The sequence below is a fragment of the Sander lucioperca genome, chromosome 21 (assembly GCF_008315115.2).
Source record: "Sander lucioperca isolate FBNREF2018 chromosome 21, SLUC_FBN_1.2, whole genome shotgun sequence".
Classification (NCBI taxonomy): domain Eukaryota; kingdom Metazoa; phylum Chordata; class Actinopteri; order Perciformes; family Percidae; genus Sander; species Sander lucioperca.
The window spans coordinates 29,514,344-29,531,492 of NC_050193.1; the positions used below are offsets into that span (position 1 = coordinate 29,514,344).

Consider the following 17,149-nt stretch of genomic DNA (forward strand, 5'->3'; position numbering starts at 1 on the left):
TGTGTGCCTGCTTTACCAACTGAGCTAACCCGGCCACTGATTAATCTGTTTATGTCATCATTAGGAGCCAAAATCGTAATCACGGTTAACATTTTGATTTAATTGCACAGCCCTAGTTTGTGTTATGAAAATGGTTGGATTTGAAGTCATTATGTGTTGACTCAACATATCGATCAAACCCCAGTCGTAGTGAAGCGTTCTGTCCAACTTAGTTTATTCTTTTCTTCAGAGCGACCAGATGAACGTGGAGCTGACAGCGGAGCGCAGTACCTGTCAACGCGTGGAAGGCGCTCGCTGCCAGCTGGAGCGTCAGAACAAGGAGCTGAAACTCAAGCTGCAGGAGCTCGAGGGAACCGTCAAGTCCAAGTACAAGGCCAACATGGCCGCCCTGGAGGCAAAGATCGCTCAGCTGGAGGAACAGCTGGACATGGAGACCAGGTGAAAGCCTCAGCCGTCGCATTTAACGCACACACGCTCTGGGATCTAGGCCTTGGGTCGCTCCGTAGTTTGGGAAATCAGGAACTAATGTCGTCGTTTTTCCATTACATGGTACCTGCTCAACCCGCCTCGACACACTGTGCGTCCGTTTTCCATTGCAGATTTTAGTGCCGCCTCAGCGTGGCTGGTCGTTATGCCGGCCCGACGCACACACCAGCGCACAAGTAGCCTATACACATCAGGCCACTTGAGCTTGTTCTACAGTTCTGTGGAGGCTCCACGCAGAGCTTTCTCCGTAGCCTGTGTAGTGGCCTGATGTTTATACTTGTGCGCTGGTGTGTGCGTCGAGCCAGCATGTGTGTGTGTAGTTAGGCTACGGTGAAAGCTCTGCCTGGAGCCTCCGCAGGACTGTACAACAAGCGGCGCCGCAGTAAACTGACGTGACCTAACGTACACACACACAGAACGTGGAAGGTGTGTTGTTGCCAGAAGACACATTTAGTTTCTAAAGAAGCTGGAAGCAGCAAAAAAAAAAACCAGCTGGCTAAACTGTTTAAAAATAGCGGGTTTGTTCAGGACACCCCCCTCTGTCGCTTTCACGTCACCTTTTCGGCTCGCCTCAGCTCGCTGGGAACCTCGACTGAGGAGGTACTAAAAAAAGTACCTGTTAGCAGGTACCAGGTTCATAATGGAAAACCAAAAAAGGCGAGGCGAGTCGAGGCGAGTCGATCAGGTACCATGTAATGGAAAAGTGCCATAAGCTCCTTGAGCAGAAATGGATAAAAAGAAGAAAGAAAAAGGTTTTTTTTTAACCCTTGTGTTTTCCTCGGGTCAAATTTGACCTGTTTTCAAAGTTTTTAATATCAGGAACTTGGGTTTCTTTCAACCAAATTGCCTAAAACTAATATAGATGCCATACAGTGTTCTTCAGGTAAAATGAATGATTATTTTCATAAACTTATGGTTGTTTTCTTCAATTTTATAGCATTTTTTTAAAAAAAGTTTGAAATGGTTTCAAGACCGTATCCTGACTAAACTTTATCGTCATTAATTTGCAGTTACTTGCGAGCTAACTTTGGACAATCATGCGATTTAATCGTTTAAATATTTAAATCGATTTAAACTCATGATACAGCTGCTGAGGTTACACCAGTGGTGGTGTTCAAGCACATTTACTTAAGTTAACTTTGAGGTCCTTGAGCATTTTCATTTAATGCTACTTTATACTTTTATTATACTACATTTCAGAGGGAAACCACACTTCATTTGACAGCTTTAGTTACTTTTCAGATTAAGATTTTATAAACAAAACATAAAAGCAATATATGATGCACTGTAACACATAAAACTACACATACGTTGTAATAAAAATAGTTTAGACTAGCTCCACCTGAACCAGCTACAACAGGAAAGTGCAACTTCCACGTCCCGACACCCCCGCGGTCTTGGGATCTTTTGAGTCCTCCTGATTCTTAGAATACCTTTTTAATACTTGAGGGATGGAGCATTTTGATATTGCAGTATTGCTACTTTTACACAAGTAGAGGCTCTAAATGGTTCCTCCACCACCAGGTTACACGAGCCTTCAGTGTGTGACTTTGTGTTTTTTTTTAGTCTGACTAATGTTGTGCTCTTGACTTAGGGAGCGGCAGGGCGCCACCAAGCTCGTGAGACGCACAGAGAAGAAACTGAAGGAAATCATCCTGCAGGTGGACGACGAGAGACGCAACACGGAGCAGTACAAGGACCAGGTCAGAGGGGTTCCCCATCTTTATATTAAAAAGTGCTCATTATGCTTTTTGGCTTTTTCCCTTTCCTTTTATTGTGTTATATATATATTTTTTGTGCACGTTATATGTTTACAAAGTGAAAAGGTCTTGGACTTAACCATCTCCAACAGAAAACACTGTTCACAAACTGCTCCAAACAGCTCTATTGTAGTCCAGCCTTTACTTCAGAGACAAACGTGGTCACTTTGGAACACACGTTATAATGCTCACCTAGCTGCTAGCATGGCACGCCCTCATACTCTGCTTCTGACTGGCTAGTAGTCCTTACCTAGGTACTGTCAGGGCCCTCATACTCTGCTTCTGACTGGCTAGTAGTCCTTACCTAGCTACTGTCAGGGCCCTCAGACTCTGCTTCTGACTGGCTAGTAGTCCTTACCTAGCTACTGAGCATGTGCGACTCCCAACAAAGATGTTACAGCAGTGAGAGGTCTCACTCTGTAGCTAAAACAGAGAGCTGAATACAGGGTGAAAAGAGGAGCTGCAGCAATGTGCAGTACAACAAAAATGTTTTTTTGAAAATTAAACCATGTAAACCTATTCTGGTACAACCTCCAAATACAATTATGAACCTGAAAATGAGCAGAATATGAGCACTGTAAAGTTAATAATTGTTGCATCATTGCAGCAGAATTCTTGTTCTGCACGTCTAACTTTGTTTCTGTGTGTAATCGTAGGTGGACAAGGCCAACTCTCGTATGAAGCAGCTGAAGCGTCAGCTGGAGGAGGCTGAGGAAGAGGCTCAGAGAGCCAACGCCAACCGAAGGAAACTGCAGAGGGAGCTGGAGGACGCCACGGAGTCGGCAGACGCCATGAACCGTGAAGTCTCCACCCTCAAGAGCAAGCTCAGGTAAAAGGGGAAAGGGACTGCAGAGTCTGGGGCTGTCGTCAAATTAACGTTGTATTATTTGGTCGACTTATCGATTTAATTGATTTGATCGACAGGTAGTCTCGTATTGCCAGACCTTCTTTCACAGCGCTGTGGAGGAAGGTCTGGCTAGTCCACACAGCATTCTGGGATGGGAGAAAACATGCTCTGGTTCATTGGCATTTCTTTCGGCTCTAAGACGGAGCCACGGTGCCTCTGCTAAATAATCTCAGGGAGGAACTTGTTTTGGTGGAACATGTGTACGTTCAAAAGTTTTAGTCGTGCAACAGAAAACTCAGATTGGACAGATAGTCTAGCTAGCTGTCTGGATTTACCCTGCAGAGATCTGAGGAGTAGTTAACCATAGTCCTCACAAATCTGCGATACCGTGATACATCAACCAACGTGTCCTTGAGCAAGACACTTAACCCCTAGTTGCTCCAGAGGTGTGCAACTTCTGATATAATTGTAAGTTGCTTTGGATAAAAGCGTCCGCTAAATGACCTGTAATGTAATCCCGGAAACAGACAGACAAAGATACAGACACAGACAGACACAGACAGACCCACCCTCCCTCCCCGCGACAATATCTATCTGTTTCATGCACATATATAATATATATATATATACACAACAGATAACATTTAGACAGGTATACAGACCCACAGAAACGAGCCCATTTACGACGACACCAGATCTATACCAGTTAAGAGAGATGGTTTCTCTAAACAGTATCATTAAAAAGCACCACTTTAAATTGTGTGTTTACCAGAGATGTGCTCACAAGTTTCTTGGAAATAAGTCATACGGCATGAATAAGCATAAAAAATGACTAATCAACTAAAGAAATCTTAGTTAACTAAGACCAAATCGACCGATTAGTCGACTAATGGACTCACAGGGGGGGGTCGCTCTTTTCATTGTTATGCAGACTTGTAGCAGATCTGTTGACATATGGGAGATGAATTTGAAATAAGTATATGTATAATAATTCAGGAAGGTGACCAAAATGGATCACCTTAGTCTGAATAAAAACTAAATGCAGGATGGTGCCCTTTTTAAAATGACAATCACATTATTTCAAGCATGATGATGAAATAGATTTTGAATGCAGTGAACGGGGTTCTAGTGTTGAGCTTTCCATCAGACCAGACCTCGGGTGTTCTGTAGTTTTTAAATGCTTCTATTTCTTTCTTTTTTTTTTTGTTTTAGGCGTAACGACCTCCCCTTCACCGTGCGCCGCACTGTCCCCCGCACCGGCATCGAAAGCGACGAGGAGAGCGAGCCCAAGAGCGAGGCCCCCGAGCCCAAGCCGGAGTGAACACCGCCAGCGTGCCACTCGACTCCGTAGATCTGCATCATAAACGGGCCGATCCAAATTCACACACGAGCACACACCACTGTACCTACTGAACGGAGAGCAACACCAAAATAAGAGTTACCTGAAACTAGAGTTTAGTCCTGTGACAGTCTGATCTCTTTAACATTGACAATCTATGCAGTCTCAGTGTCTCACACACACACACACACACACACACACACACAGAGAAGCCAGTAAACTCTGGACAATCACCATGTTGACAAACACACACACACAAGTTATTTTGGGCCAAATTTCTTCGTTTGCTTCATTTTTTTCGTTCTCTGGGAAAAAAAACTAAAAAATAAAATGATATTTTTGTAAGGAAACGTTCAAATTATGATAGTCCTGATTTAGGATCTATTTTTCTAATTGAAGAAGGAGTAAACAAAGAAAAGAAGTATACAAAAATGAAGACGGATTACTGGAAGGGGACCAAAGTAATATCTCAATCTATGGAATTGTATTTTATGCAGAAGTTTTTATAATGTTCAGAATTGAAGGGCTTCGTGTTTGTTATGCTCGCGCTTTCGCTTCAGATTATAATGAAGCTTTATAAGCGGAAATGTACTCTATCGATTTAGCTGCAGTTAGTACTCGTGACTACGCTTTAGGGCTTAAAAATGTAACGGTGAAATAAAATTGGAGGCAGATTTCGAAGCGACACAATTGGAGACTTCTCACTGGCGCATACTGAAAGCATTTGATTGTGACTGTGCTGAAATGTCTTAATTTTTGCACTGAGATGGAAAAAAAACACTTCAGCCTAGACATTATAAACCACTGCATTTGTGTGTTTCATTGAAACATTGACGGAGAAGCTTGGAAGTTTTGGAAAGCCCGTGCACGTGATGGTTTAGTAAGTGCACCGACTGCCAACATGAACTAAAAGCTCTGACACCCCAACCTGACGACCGACCGTCGGACTGATCGGTCTCCCCGAGCTCCAAAAAGTGACTCAGAACACACTGAAGAGACGCCGACTTCAGCGTACGTTCTGCACGTGCGCGAAACGTAATACGTCTCCATAGCAGCAGGCGGCGCTAATCTGTATTGTCGCCCCAAAAAATGAAAACCAGCAGCTGATTGGACGAACGCATCACGTGGGTCTGGCTGCTCCCGAATTTCTAATCTGAGCATAATGGCGGCTCGTTCAGAATCCGATCTCATATTGGACTAAAATAGTTCACCGAAACGTGTTTCTGAAAACATTTTAAGCGAGAAATAGGCCATGCAGTTGCTGAATCTGTCTTCACTTCAGATCGACAAAGGTCAGTTTAAAAGATTTTCATCAGATTTTGAGAGACTCTAGTCACGCTCACCCCGCTCGCCATTTCCGGTAATTGGTCATTGAGTCCGACCGCCCACTGGCCGATTCAACAAGTCAAATCAGCCCAAATGAAGGCCAACGGCTCCTCCGACGGACACGGAACACACCGAACAGACTCGAGTCACCGACCTCGCCAGACTGTCCGACGGCCGATTATCTGGTTGGTGTGTCGGCGCCTTGAGGCGGCCTTAAATGCAGCTGAATTCTCCCGGGCAGGGTTGGTTGGCTTTTTCTTTTTGGATGTGCATTGATTATTTACATTCATCACTTTCATTGTTTTTGTTTATGTTCAAGGTAACGTTGAAACTGGGTGGCAGGGTAGTCTTTATTACTCACTGCACACACTGTATTCTCAGAGCACGGCTTGTTGAGCGGTGGGGGTGGGGGGGGGTGTATACCTGAGGTTGTTATGATTCAGGAGCCAGGGACGTACTTCTTCCCTTTACTCTGGCTCAAAGGGCTTCGCATAGAGCCGAGTCGACACGTGACCACACGTATCAGATGGACAGGTCTTTAGAGATGGACGCTCTTTGTGTCGGGATGCTGGAAAACCGCTCGCAGGCTGCTCGGGGGGGCTGCTTACGGCTCACACTGCTGGGAAGTGAGAGGAATGTGTTAAGAATAACGGCTCACACATATAACGTGTCGCTGTTTCGCACTTAAAAAGAAAAGGAAATCCAAAAAAAAAAAAAAAAGAAACTGCATCTCCTCAATTCTTTTGTAACGATTCTGTCTGCACCTCTGGAATGGAAATCATGTTGTGAAATGTTGGTATCAATAATTAAAGAGGCTTTCTAAACTGCTACACGGTCTCATGCTTGTCTTTATTTTCAGAGGGTTTTATAGCGATGGCAGTTTGTTCTCCGGGTCAAATCTGACCCGTTTTCAAAATGGTTTTATTTCAGAAATTTGGGCTTCTTTGAACCAAATTGTCAAAGAAAATAACGTTGATGGTTCCGTACGACGCTCTTCACAAGTTAAATAAATGATCAGTTCACTACTTTCATTGAATTTTGAGCATTTGAGAAATAAATTCAAAAAAGAGCATGACAAAAATGTTGGAAAAAGCTTCAAAACTGCAGGAAAAAATCAACTAAAACATCGGGAAAAGTGACCAAAAACTTGGAAACAAGTGACAGCATCGGGAAAAGTGAGTGTGTGTGTTTGAGTAAGTTTGAATTTAAAATTTTTACCCAGAAAAACTAAAAGTTGCGTGGGTGACGGGAAGACAACACAAGGGTTAAACACCGTTCATTACACGTAAACTCAGGTTAAGTTGTCTATTATGACACAACTACCAAAACAATACTAAAATCTGATACAAATAATCAAGATTTCTCACTCAGACACACACACACACACACACACAAACTCACTCACTCAGACACACACACACACACACACAAACTCACTCACTCAGACACACACACACAGACTCACTCACTCAGACACACACACACACACACAAACTCACTCACTCAGACACACACACACACACACACACACACAGACTCACTCAGACACACACACAGACTCACTCAGACACACACAAACTCACACACTCAGACACACACACACACAAACTCACTCACTCAGACACACACACACACACAGACTCACTCACTCAGACACACACACACAAACTCACACACTCAGACACACACACACACAGACTCACTCAGACACACACACACACAAACTCACTCACTCACTCAGACACACACACACACTCAGACACACACACACAGACTCACTCACTCAGACACACACACACAAACTCACTCACTCAGACACACACACACACACACACACACACACACACACACACAGACTCACTCACTCAGACACACACACACACAGACTCACTCACTCAGGCACACACACTCACTCAGACACACACACAGACTCACACACACACACACACAGACTCACTCACTCACTCAGACACACACACACACACACACACACACACAAACTCACTCAGACACACACAAACCCAATCACTCACACACACTCACTCATTCACACACAAACCCACTCATACACAAACTCAATCTCACACACACACACTCACTCATTCACACACACACACACACACATGAACTCAGACACACTCACTCACACACAAACTCAATCACTCACACACTCATTCACACTCACTCAGACACACACACGCGCACAAACACACAAACTCAATCGCTCACACACACGCACGCACACACTCTCTCTCTCACACACACACACACACACACACACACACACACACACACACACACACACACACACACTTCAGGCCAAAGTAGTTGTTTATGAAATGATGTGTTGTCACCAGCAGAGGGCAGGCAGGGTTCCCATAGAACACACACACACACACACACACACACACACACACACAGGGCAGGCAGGGTTCCCATAACACACAACCGGAGCACAGCAAGTCCGAACCGGTTTCCCCGTTGAGTGACGTGAGTAAAAGTACAGCAAACAGGGACGGAGACATGAAGAGAACTCTCTCCTGTCTTCATCAGACAGCTCAGCTCGCTGGTGTATTCATGACCTCAAAATAATAATCATACATGTTAATAGGAAGTCTTTGTTTCTGTTACTGATATACATTTATGATAAAATGTGTTTTTCTCTTTAATATAGTCAGTAGGGAGAAAGTAACTCAAAGCACTGTACTAAGTACATATTTGAGGTACTTTTGTGAGTATTTCTGTTTTCTGGTACTTTCTACTTCACTGGAATTCAGAGAATTCAGAGAACATGTAAACTACTTTTTAATCCACTACATTATTTGACTCCTAGTTTTTTATATATATATATATATATATATATATATATATATTTTTTTTTTAAAAGAAATACCTGTAAATATTTAGGTTTTAAGGACGTTTTTTTTGTATTCTGAGGGCTTTTTACTTTAAGTAGGCTACATTTAGCTGAAAATGGTTCTGTATTTTTATTTATTTTTTTCTTTGTATAGAGTTATTTCTGGTCATATGTTTAATTTTACTCAAATGTTTCTTCACCCCTGAATCTAGTACGTTAGAAATGCTCTTTAATGTTGATCTCAAGTGTATAAAGTTGCTGCTAGCGGCGGTTTTTAGACGTTATATTGGGATGGTTAAGAAATAAAGAATCCTATCACTCTGAGAGTACATTCACATTCAGGTGTAGTTTTGTATTCTGCCTAAATTGAGTTTCTATAAGACGTTTAGAAGTTTTTGAATGCGCTATTAGAATTTTTTATGGTGCTCTTTTAATACTGACATTACGGCCCACTGTTTAACCAATCAGAAACCAGCAGCTCCTAGATGGGCGGGGCTTTCTCACAGTTACAACCGGCAGGAACCGGCTACTCGCTGTCCAGTCAGAGAGCAGGGAGACAGGTCGAAGGGACGGAGCAGGGAGACAGGTCGAAGGGACGGAGCAGGGAGACAGGTCGAAGGGACGGAGCAGTCATGGTTGTTTTAGGTCAGAGGAAGAAGGACACGAGCCCTGCCCATGTGTCCGTCATGTGGTCATTGACCGTATGATATTATAGTAACCGGTTGCGTCAGACTTGTGATATCAGCCTCTGCAGAAGACTTGAGGACCGGTAAGATACAGAAGAATGTAGTAAAGTAGAAAGTATTTTTATGCAGGTGTGATCTAAATTGGCATTTCATGTAGATATGACAGAGTGTAACATGTCAGTTTCCTCAGAGTTATTGTAATAATGATAAATAGTGATGAGCAGCAAAATAAAGGAACAGCACACCTGATACTGACTGGTTTCTGTTGAGAGGATGGAGCTGCATCCTATGAATGTATGGTATATTATATATATATATTATATAAATATTATTAGTGTACTGTATCTGTGGTTGCAGCAGAATATATATGTTTCTACATGAGTCTACTAACTCAATTCTAACCCAGACTTGCAGGTGTGTGAACATCCATCCAACAAACCAAGACATTACTCAGAAAAGTCAAACGCTACAGCTGCAAAGATTAATTGATTAGGTATTGTTGAAGATAAAAAAGTTAAAACCATGCTTAATGTTATGAAAACAATGTACTTGTGGTTTGTATGTAGCCTGCAGCTAGATCTAATCAAATAACTACACTAATCAGCATTCGACTGCCTCACCCCAAACCTAGCTCCAATGAATGATTAAGTCATGACTGTCAATTTGCATACTAGAGGAGACTGGTCCTCACAGGAAAGGTAACTTTTGTCTCTGCCTTTTGGGGAGCCACTCCCTGCTGGGCCAGACTTGATTAGAACAAAGGAAATGCATATCTCTGTAAACTTGAATAGAATTGGCTAGGGCTGTGCTCGATTGAAGAAATTCTTAGTCGACTAACACTCATTCAATTGTATCGACTAATCGATTAGTTGATTTAATCGACAGATCTGTAAATCTGAGTTTCTCCGCAAAGAGTCATGCAAGAGCACCACTTTAATTCTTGTGTTTACCAGAGATGTGCTCGTACGTTTCTTGGAAATAAGTCATTCAGCATGAAAAAAGCATAAAACATGACTAATCGACTAAAGAAATCTAAGTTGACTAAGACCAAAACGACCGATTAGTCGACTAATCCACTAAGAGGGGGCAGCCCTAGAATTGGCACTACCGTGATAAATGACCTAGGTCTTGACCTGGAGTAACCTGACAATTCAGAGGTAGGACCTTATCGTGAGAAAACATCTGACCAATAGGAAGGGATGTCATTTGAGGAACCACCCTCAACTTCTTTAGGATACATTTGGATTACTGAGCATGATTCAGGACTGCAAAACTGTGACCCCACAAGGAAGCATGTTATGTATGTATGTTTTGACTGTTTTTATGTGACTCCATCAGGGAGAAACGTAGATCAGTCCACTGTCAGCTGCAGTGTAGCATTTGCTTTTTGTCATGTCATTTTCATCATGTTTGTTTATTAAACCTTTTGCTTAACTTTCAATTGGGCCAACCCTTTCTCCTTCCTCCTCAGAAATCAAACGATCACGTCTCTTTTAGAATTTCTTAACAGTATCGACTATTAAATTAATCGCCAGCTATTTTGATAATCCATGATTAAGTTGGAGTCGTTTTTGTGAAGGAGAAAGTAAACATTTCTGTGATTGAAGCTTGTTAAATGTGAATATTTTGTAGTTTCTTCACTCATGTGTGACAGTAGACCAAACTAATGGATTAATTGGAAACAGCTGGTGATACCAGACCTTTTAGTGCTGAATCAGTTAGTTCATTATCTGTTCACGAGACAAACATGCAGCAGATCTATCCTAATGTGTAGCACAACGCTCACTGGTTAGTTAATGAGTAGCTGTGTGTTGTGTTGGGTGTTCACACACAGGAATGTGTGTGTGTGTGTGTGTGTGTGTGTGTGTATGCATGCCTCTGTGTGTGTGTGTGTGTGTGTGTGTGTGTGTGTGTCTGTCTCTGTGAGATCATCAGCACTCTGATACATGTTTCTTCATCACCTGGAACATTTCCTCTTCATGGCCAGCCTGTGTTTGATCAACGGACGTCATTACTCAGAGACTACTTCTCATTTCTCCTCTTTTTAGGCGTGCAAACAGTAGAGAGTGGACAGCAGCAGAGTGACAGATCAGCAGAAAGAAGAAAGGAAAAACAGATTGAAGAGACAGAACACCGTCCTGAAGAGCCATGGAACTATCACTGGTGAGTTTTACTGTCGGAAAAATGATTGTTCATCTGATATTAGTCATAAGTGTAGAGCTGCAAAGATTAATCGATCAGGTGTTAACTATTGAATTAATCGCCAACTATTTTTGATAATGAAATAAATAAATTGAGTCATTTTTTTATGGAAAAAAATAACAAATTTCTGTGATTCCAGCTTGTTAAATGTGAATATTGTTCTAGTGTCTTCTCTCCTCTGGGACAGGAAACTGAATATCTTTGAGTTGTGGACAAAACACAACATTTGTCATCTTGGGCTTTTTGGTAAACACATTTTTTGACATTTTATAGACCAAACAACTAATCGATCAATCCAGAAAATAATCGACAGATTAATCGACAAAAGAGTGGTTAGTTGCCGCCCTACATAAGTGATTTCAGTTTGAGCAGAAGGATAGTTCTTGTAACTAATTTCAGGTCAGGGCATCTTTCTGTCTGAGTGATAGCACCGTCCTGACGTACGGATGACCTATCTTAACCTACTTTTTCCGACTGGACAGGCAGTGAGTCCAGAGGTGGTTTTGGCGATGCAATAAGATAATATAGAAGGCTGCTGCGTTGTTGCATCACAGCTGCTGACACAGCGCTGTGAAGATAGGTCTGGCAACGTGAGACTACATCACAGCTGAATATTAGATTAGATTCTACTTTATTGTCATTGTGCAGAGTACAAAGACAACGAAATGCAGTTTGAGTCCAACCAGAAGTTCAGAAAGAGCAGAAAAGTGCAATGTGATATACAAAGTATAGACAAGTATAGACAGGTGGTGGATAGACAAGACAAGAAATATATGGTAGTGTAGACAGCAGTGTACAGTTGGTTAACAGAAAGTGGTTTAGAGTAATATAAATTAAATATAAATATGTGCAGTGTATTAGCAGTTACCTTTTATAAGAGCAGAATAAATATGGCTATGTAATATGAACATATGTGCAATTTAACAGTAGTAAGAGTAATATGATATATGCAGTGTATTAACAGAATATATTATAAGAAAAACAGAATGCGATCCAAGACACATAGATATATTGAGCATTTCTTATTCATGTCACCCCTGGACTCACAGTGACTTAGGTATGATGGTGAATATGTGTAGTGAACAATATGAAAATAAATCATGATCACAATTATTTTGGTCAACATTGAATACATGATTATTTAACACAGTTGCTCATTGACTTTTGGAAAGATGTTGCATTTATTGAAATTGAAAAAACAGTGAAACGGTTAAACAAATGAACAGTTAAAACACTCTGAACTGTGAAATTTCCCCTTTTATAGACCTGCCTTTTCACGGCAGACATGTTGATCATAGGTGCCGATAATACTGAGCACCCACGTGTGCCAGACTGCCAGTAGGCTCCATTCATTTCAAATTAAATATTGCAGTTGGCGTTAAGTGGAGCGTCTGTCATGGTGTGATTGGTTATGTCGCTGTCAGTCCCCGGCTCCATATCCTATCCACCAATCACAGCGTCTCTCGGATGAAAATACCACCTCAGTGATCCAGTCCCTCCAGAAAAATGCAATTATGTGATCCCATAATACAATGCATAATCAGCCAAAGTCTGCATATTTATGCGGGGGCGCATTTTTTCAAATACGCCACACTTTCGCCGCATAAATTGCTGATTTCCGCGCAAAATATGCGGGGCTTGCATGATTCCATAATCCCCGCATTTTCGTTGCAAAAAAGTCCCACATATATCTTAGCAGAAAGTTGAAAAATGTTGCGTTTACTTCACACAAGAGCAGCCATTTTCCCCTGTTGCCATGGGAACGTTATGAAGTGACGTAATTACGCGACGTGAACATCATCGAAAAGCTGCAAACCCCACGATGAAGCCACGATGAAACCGCAGTTTTTGCAATTTCATCGCATAAAATTACATAAATATCCCGCATATTCCATCGCATCATCATTTTTAAGAAAACGTGCCGCATAATCAAGGATTTTTGCCGCAACAATCACAAAAAAACTCAGCATTTTTCTGGAAGGACTGATGATTCTTAATTTCCCACGAAGCTGATCGTGGTTGCGTGCCAGTTAAACTTCTCATCTCCAGTCCTTTCTGTATCTGTGAGAAGTGGCGTTGTCCTGAGTTGAAAGATAGTCTACTTTACGGCTTTATTATCGAGTCAATAGGCGTGTGTGTCCGTGTCGGCCGCTGTCCATTTCCTAAGGTTCTGAAATGCAAACATTTTTTGACTACTTTTTAATAGGCGTGCATCCGTGAGCACCCACGGAGGAAAACATAAATCGGCCCCTGTCATAGTAGGAAAAGCGTGCATTCAATGAAGCTGCCTTCAAGTGCGGTCGGAAACGATTTGATGGTAAACAATATTTGTGAAATATGAAGTCTACTTGTGCTACATTTTGGGGGGGGGTTAAAGATCACAACAGGACGTCACACAAATGGGCCGATTCAGTCAGTGACCCTCCCACCACCCTGCGGTGAATCGCCGGATCCCCTTTTTCTAGTGTGCAAGCACCCTAACTCCATACTTCCTCTCTCCTTGTGTCTCTCTGCAACCCCCCCCAGGCTCACCCAGCGATCAAAGCCTTCATGTGCGGCTCCGTCAGCGGGACGTGCTCCACGCTGCTCTTCCAGCCTCTCGACCTGGTCAAGACCCGTCTGCAGACTTTGCAGAGCGGCATGCAGCCTGGGTGAGTCTATGTACACACACACACACGCACTCGCGCACACACACATGCGCGCAAACACACACGTACACACACACACACACGCGCACACAAACGCGCACAAACGCACGCGCACAAACACACATGCACACACACACACACATGCACACATACACGCACGCACACACGCACAAACGCACACACACACGTGCACACACACACACACACACACTCGCGCGCACACGCACATACACACATACATACATATGCACGCACATGCACACACACACACTTACATACTTTTACTCAAGAATTGCCTTTGAGTACTTTATACAGGACTGATTAAAAGGTCCATTTTTGGATTTTATTACTCGGCATCAGATCACTCAGACAAAGATTTATTTTAATTGGAGAATTGATTATTTTAGCCCAGCACAGTTATCAGTACATCTCCAGCAAGCAAGCAGTGTGCAAAAGATCAGTCCATGAGTCCCATTTAAGCTTGTTGTCCAGTATACAATGCCAAGGTATTTCTGTCAGCTCATCTGAATGTTCCTCTTTCAGCTCGGGCCGAGTGGGGATGATGACTGTGGTCCTGAGCGTGGTGCGAACAGAGAGGCTGCTGGGACTGTGGAAAGGAGTTTCACCGGTTAGAACATCTTTATTCTGTCTCTTCTCCACCTCCGCCCCCTCCTGTCTCATTCAAAGTCTCCTGTGTTTATGAAAACATGTTCACAAATTCCCCAGCGTCAGATTCTCCCTTCTGTTCCTGACTCTGCCCCCTTTCATCCGTCTGCTCCTCCAGTCCTTTGCTCGGACCATCCCCGGCGTCGGGCTCTACTTCAGCTCCTACTACTCCCTGAAGCAGCACTTCCTGCAGGACCGCAGCCCCGGGGCCGCGGAGGCCGTGCTGCTGGGAGGCTCGGCCCGGACGGTGGCGGGCGTCTTCATGCTGCCGGTCACTGTCATCAAGACACGCTTTGAAGTGAGCACAGGCAGTATATGAATGAATGATTAATATGTTATTATTGTATCATGATCATGCATAAAAGAAAACATGACCAGCCCACATTGGCTTACATTGCACCATTATTCACAGCAAGGGACCAGATACCAGAATAGCAACAGAAATGACATATATTGAGGCCCTGTTTATACGATGAAGGCTGCGAGGCTCAGGATATCGGTAGTGCTCCCGTGGGTGCTGTGCTGTGGCTTATCACGGTCGACTGTGCCGGTCATCATCAGACAAACATGCAACTCCTCCTCTTAGTCTGTCCAGACGAGCTTTGTTGTTCTCTTCGACATGTTTTGGTTTGGCGCTACTAAGGAGAGTAGTAGGAAGGTTCTACGTAGGCGCGAGGCCTTGGTGGTGTTGTGTGGCAGTGCCACCTAGCCGCCTGGCGTGCATACTACATCGAATTTCACACACTTTTGCGTCACCATATGCACGCAGATCTCCACCCCCCAAAACTCTTGTCTAAACGTGGAATAAAAAGTGAGAACGCAACGGCACTTTTGCGTTTTCTCTTCAGATCGTTTCCGTCTAAACGTAGCCTGAAGCTACAGTGCGGGGCGCCCAGATAGCTCAGTTGGTAAGTGGGCGTGTATGTTTACGTGAAGTCATGATGTCACGTTGTAGTTACATAGTTCGCACAACCTTTTATCTTCTTGGATGTTTTTAAATCTACCAACTTCAAGGGTAAGGCGAAGGATTCCTAACGACCTCTGACTGACTAAGTTTGCTGTGACATAAAGTTTGAGACCATAAAAATTATTGATTTGAAGTATAAGTGAAGCCAAAACTTTGAGATCAGACACAGGCCAAACTAAAAAACTAATCAAAGCACACGTCAAATAATTTTCTCCAAAAGATGGTTTCTATCATTTTAGGTAGTTGTGATCACACTGATGTTTGTTCAAGTGTAGCTTTTCTTCAGTCTGTGTTCTTGTCTCAGTGTGGCAGGTACAGTTATGGGAGTGTGACCGGTGCTCTGCGCAGCGTGTGTCGGACCGAAGGTCCCGCTGCTCTCTTCTCCGGCCTGATGGCCACTCTGCTCAGAGACGTTCCTTTCTCCGGTATCTACGTCATGTTGTACAGCCAGGCCAAGGCCTCGCTGCCAAAAGGTAACGGACACCCAGAGCCCTATCTTGCACCCAGCGCAGCGCAAAGCCCGACCCAAGTGTCTTTGCTAGTTTAAGACCGACGCAGTTGTCAGTTTCCCGTCCAGCGCCCACGTCGTTTAAACAGCAAATGCACCTGCACCCATCTGTGGCCCATGGGCGTGCTGGTCTTACAGGGAGGTGTGTTCAGGTGCATTCTGGGCGTGCTGGTCTTACAGGGAGGTGTGTTCAGGTGCATTCTGGGCATGCTGGTCTTACAGGGAGGTGTGTTCAGGTGCATTCTGGGCGTTCTAGTCTTACAGGGAGGTGTGTTCAGGTGCATTCTGGGCGTGCTGGTCTTACAGGGAGGTGTGTTCAGGTGCATTCTGGGCGTGCTGGTCTTACAGGGCGGTGTGTTCAGGTGCATTCTGGGCGTATTGCTATCTTGAGGCAGCGGGAGGTGATGGCACCATTGACCAACAAAAACCTGGTCTAAAGTCAATAATGCAGCATTTCATTGTTATTTTAACAGAGCATTAGTAAAATGCTCCTAGGCTCGTGCACAGGGCACTAGGGCTGTCCTCGACTAAAGAAATTCTTAGTCGACTAACACTTATATGATTTTGTCGATTAATCGATTAGTTGATGTAATCGACAGAGCTGTGCTCTTTGAGAGGTGGTTAAGACTAGAAAAGCACAATATAAATGTAGTTAATGAACCATCTGTAAAACTGACTTTCTCCACAATTAATCCTGCAAAAGCACCACTTTAAATCTTGTGTTTACCAGAAATGTGCTCATAAGTTTCTTGGAAATGAGTAATTAAGCACAAATAAAAAATGACTCAACTAAAGAAATCTTAGTCGACTAAGACCAAAACAACCGATTAGTCGACTAATCGACTAAGAGGTGGCAG

At 43.3% G+C, this 17,149-nt stretch overlaps 2 protein-coding genes and 1 long non-coding RNA gene across 6 annotated transcripts in view; all 3 read left to right on the forward strand.

Moving 5' to 3' along the window:
- Positions 1-5,205, forward strand: part of LOC116046725 (myosin-9-like) — a 63,520-nt gene extending 58,315 nt beyond the window's left edge. For both annotated transcript variants that reach the window (XM_031295118.2, XM_035997121.1), the window contains 4 exons: positions 230-438; positions 2,081-2,189; positions 2,903-3,075; positions 4,306-5,205. In XM_031295118.2, coding sequence (XP_031150978.2) covers positions 230-438; positions 2,081-2,189; positions 2,903-3,075; positions 4,306-4,414 — 600 coding nt within the window. In that variant the 3' untranslated portion in view covers positions 4,415-5,205. The remainder of the gene's footprint in view (positions 1-229; positions 439-2,080; positions 2,190-2,902; positions 3,076-4,305) is intronic.
- Positions 5,206-5,853: 648 nt separating this feature from the next.
- On the forward strand, positions 5,854-6,588 carry LOC116046728. The gene is made up of 2 exons (XR_004104198.2): positions 5,854-6,157; positions 6,209-6,588. It is a non-coding gene; the product is annotated as an uncharacterized LOC116046728 (long non-coding RNA).
- A 2,596-nt stretch (positions 6,589-9,184) lies between these two features.
- Positions 9,185-17,149, forward strand: part of LOC116046726 (mitochondrial glycine transporter A-like) — an 11,294-nt gene continuing 3,329 nt past the window's right edge. The window contains exons 1-6 of one of the 3 annotated variants that reach the window (XM_031295119.2): positions 9,185-9,384; positions 11,350-11,464; positions 14,030-14,154; positions 14,695-14,779; positions 14,936-15,115; positions 16,089-16,257. In XM_031295119.2, the coding sequence (XP_031150979.1) occupies positions 11,450-11,464; positions 14,030-14,154; positions 14,695-14,779; positions 14,936-15,115; positions 16,089-16,257 (574 nt within the window). In that variant the 5' untranslated portion in view covers positions 9,185-9,384; positions 11,350-11,449. Of the gene's footprint in view, positions 9,385-11,231; positions 11,465-14,029; positions 14,155-14,694; positions 14,780-14,935; positions 15,116-16,088; positions 16,258-17,149 lie in introns of those variants that run through there. The other 2 variants (XM_031295121.2, XM_031295120.2) reach the window with 2 other exon arrangements.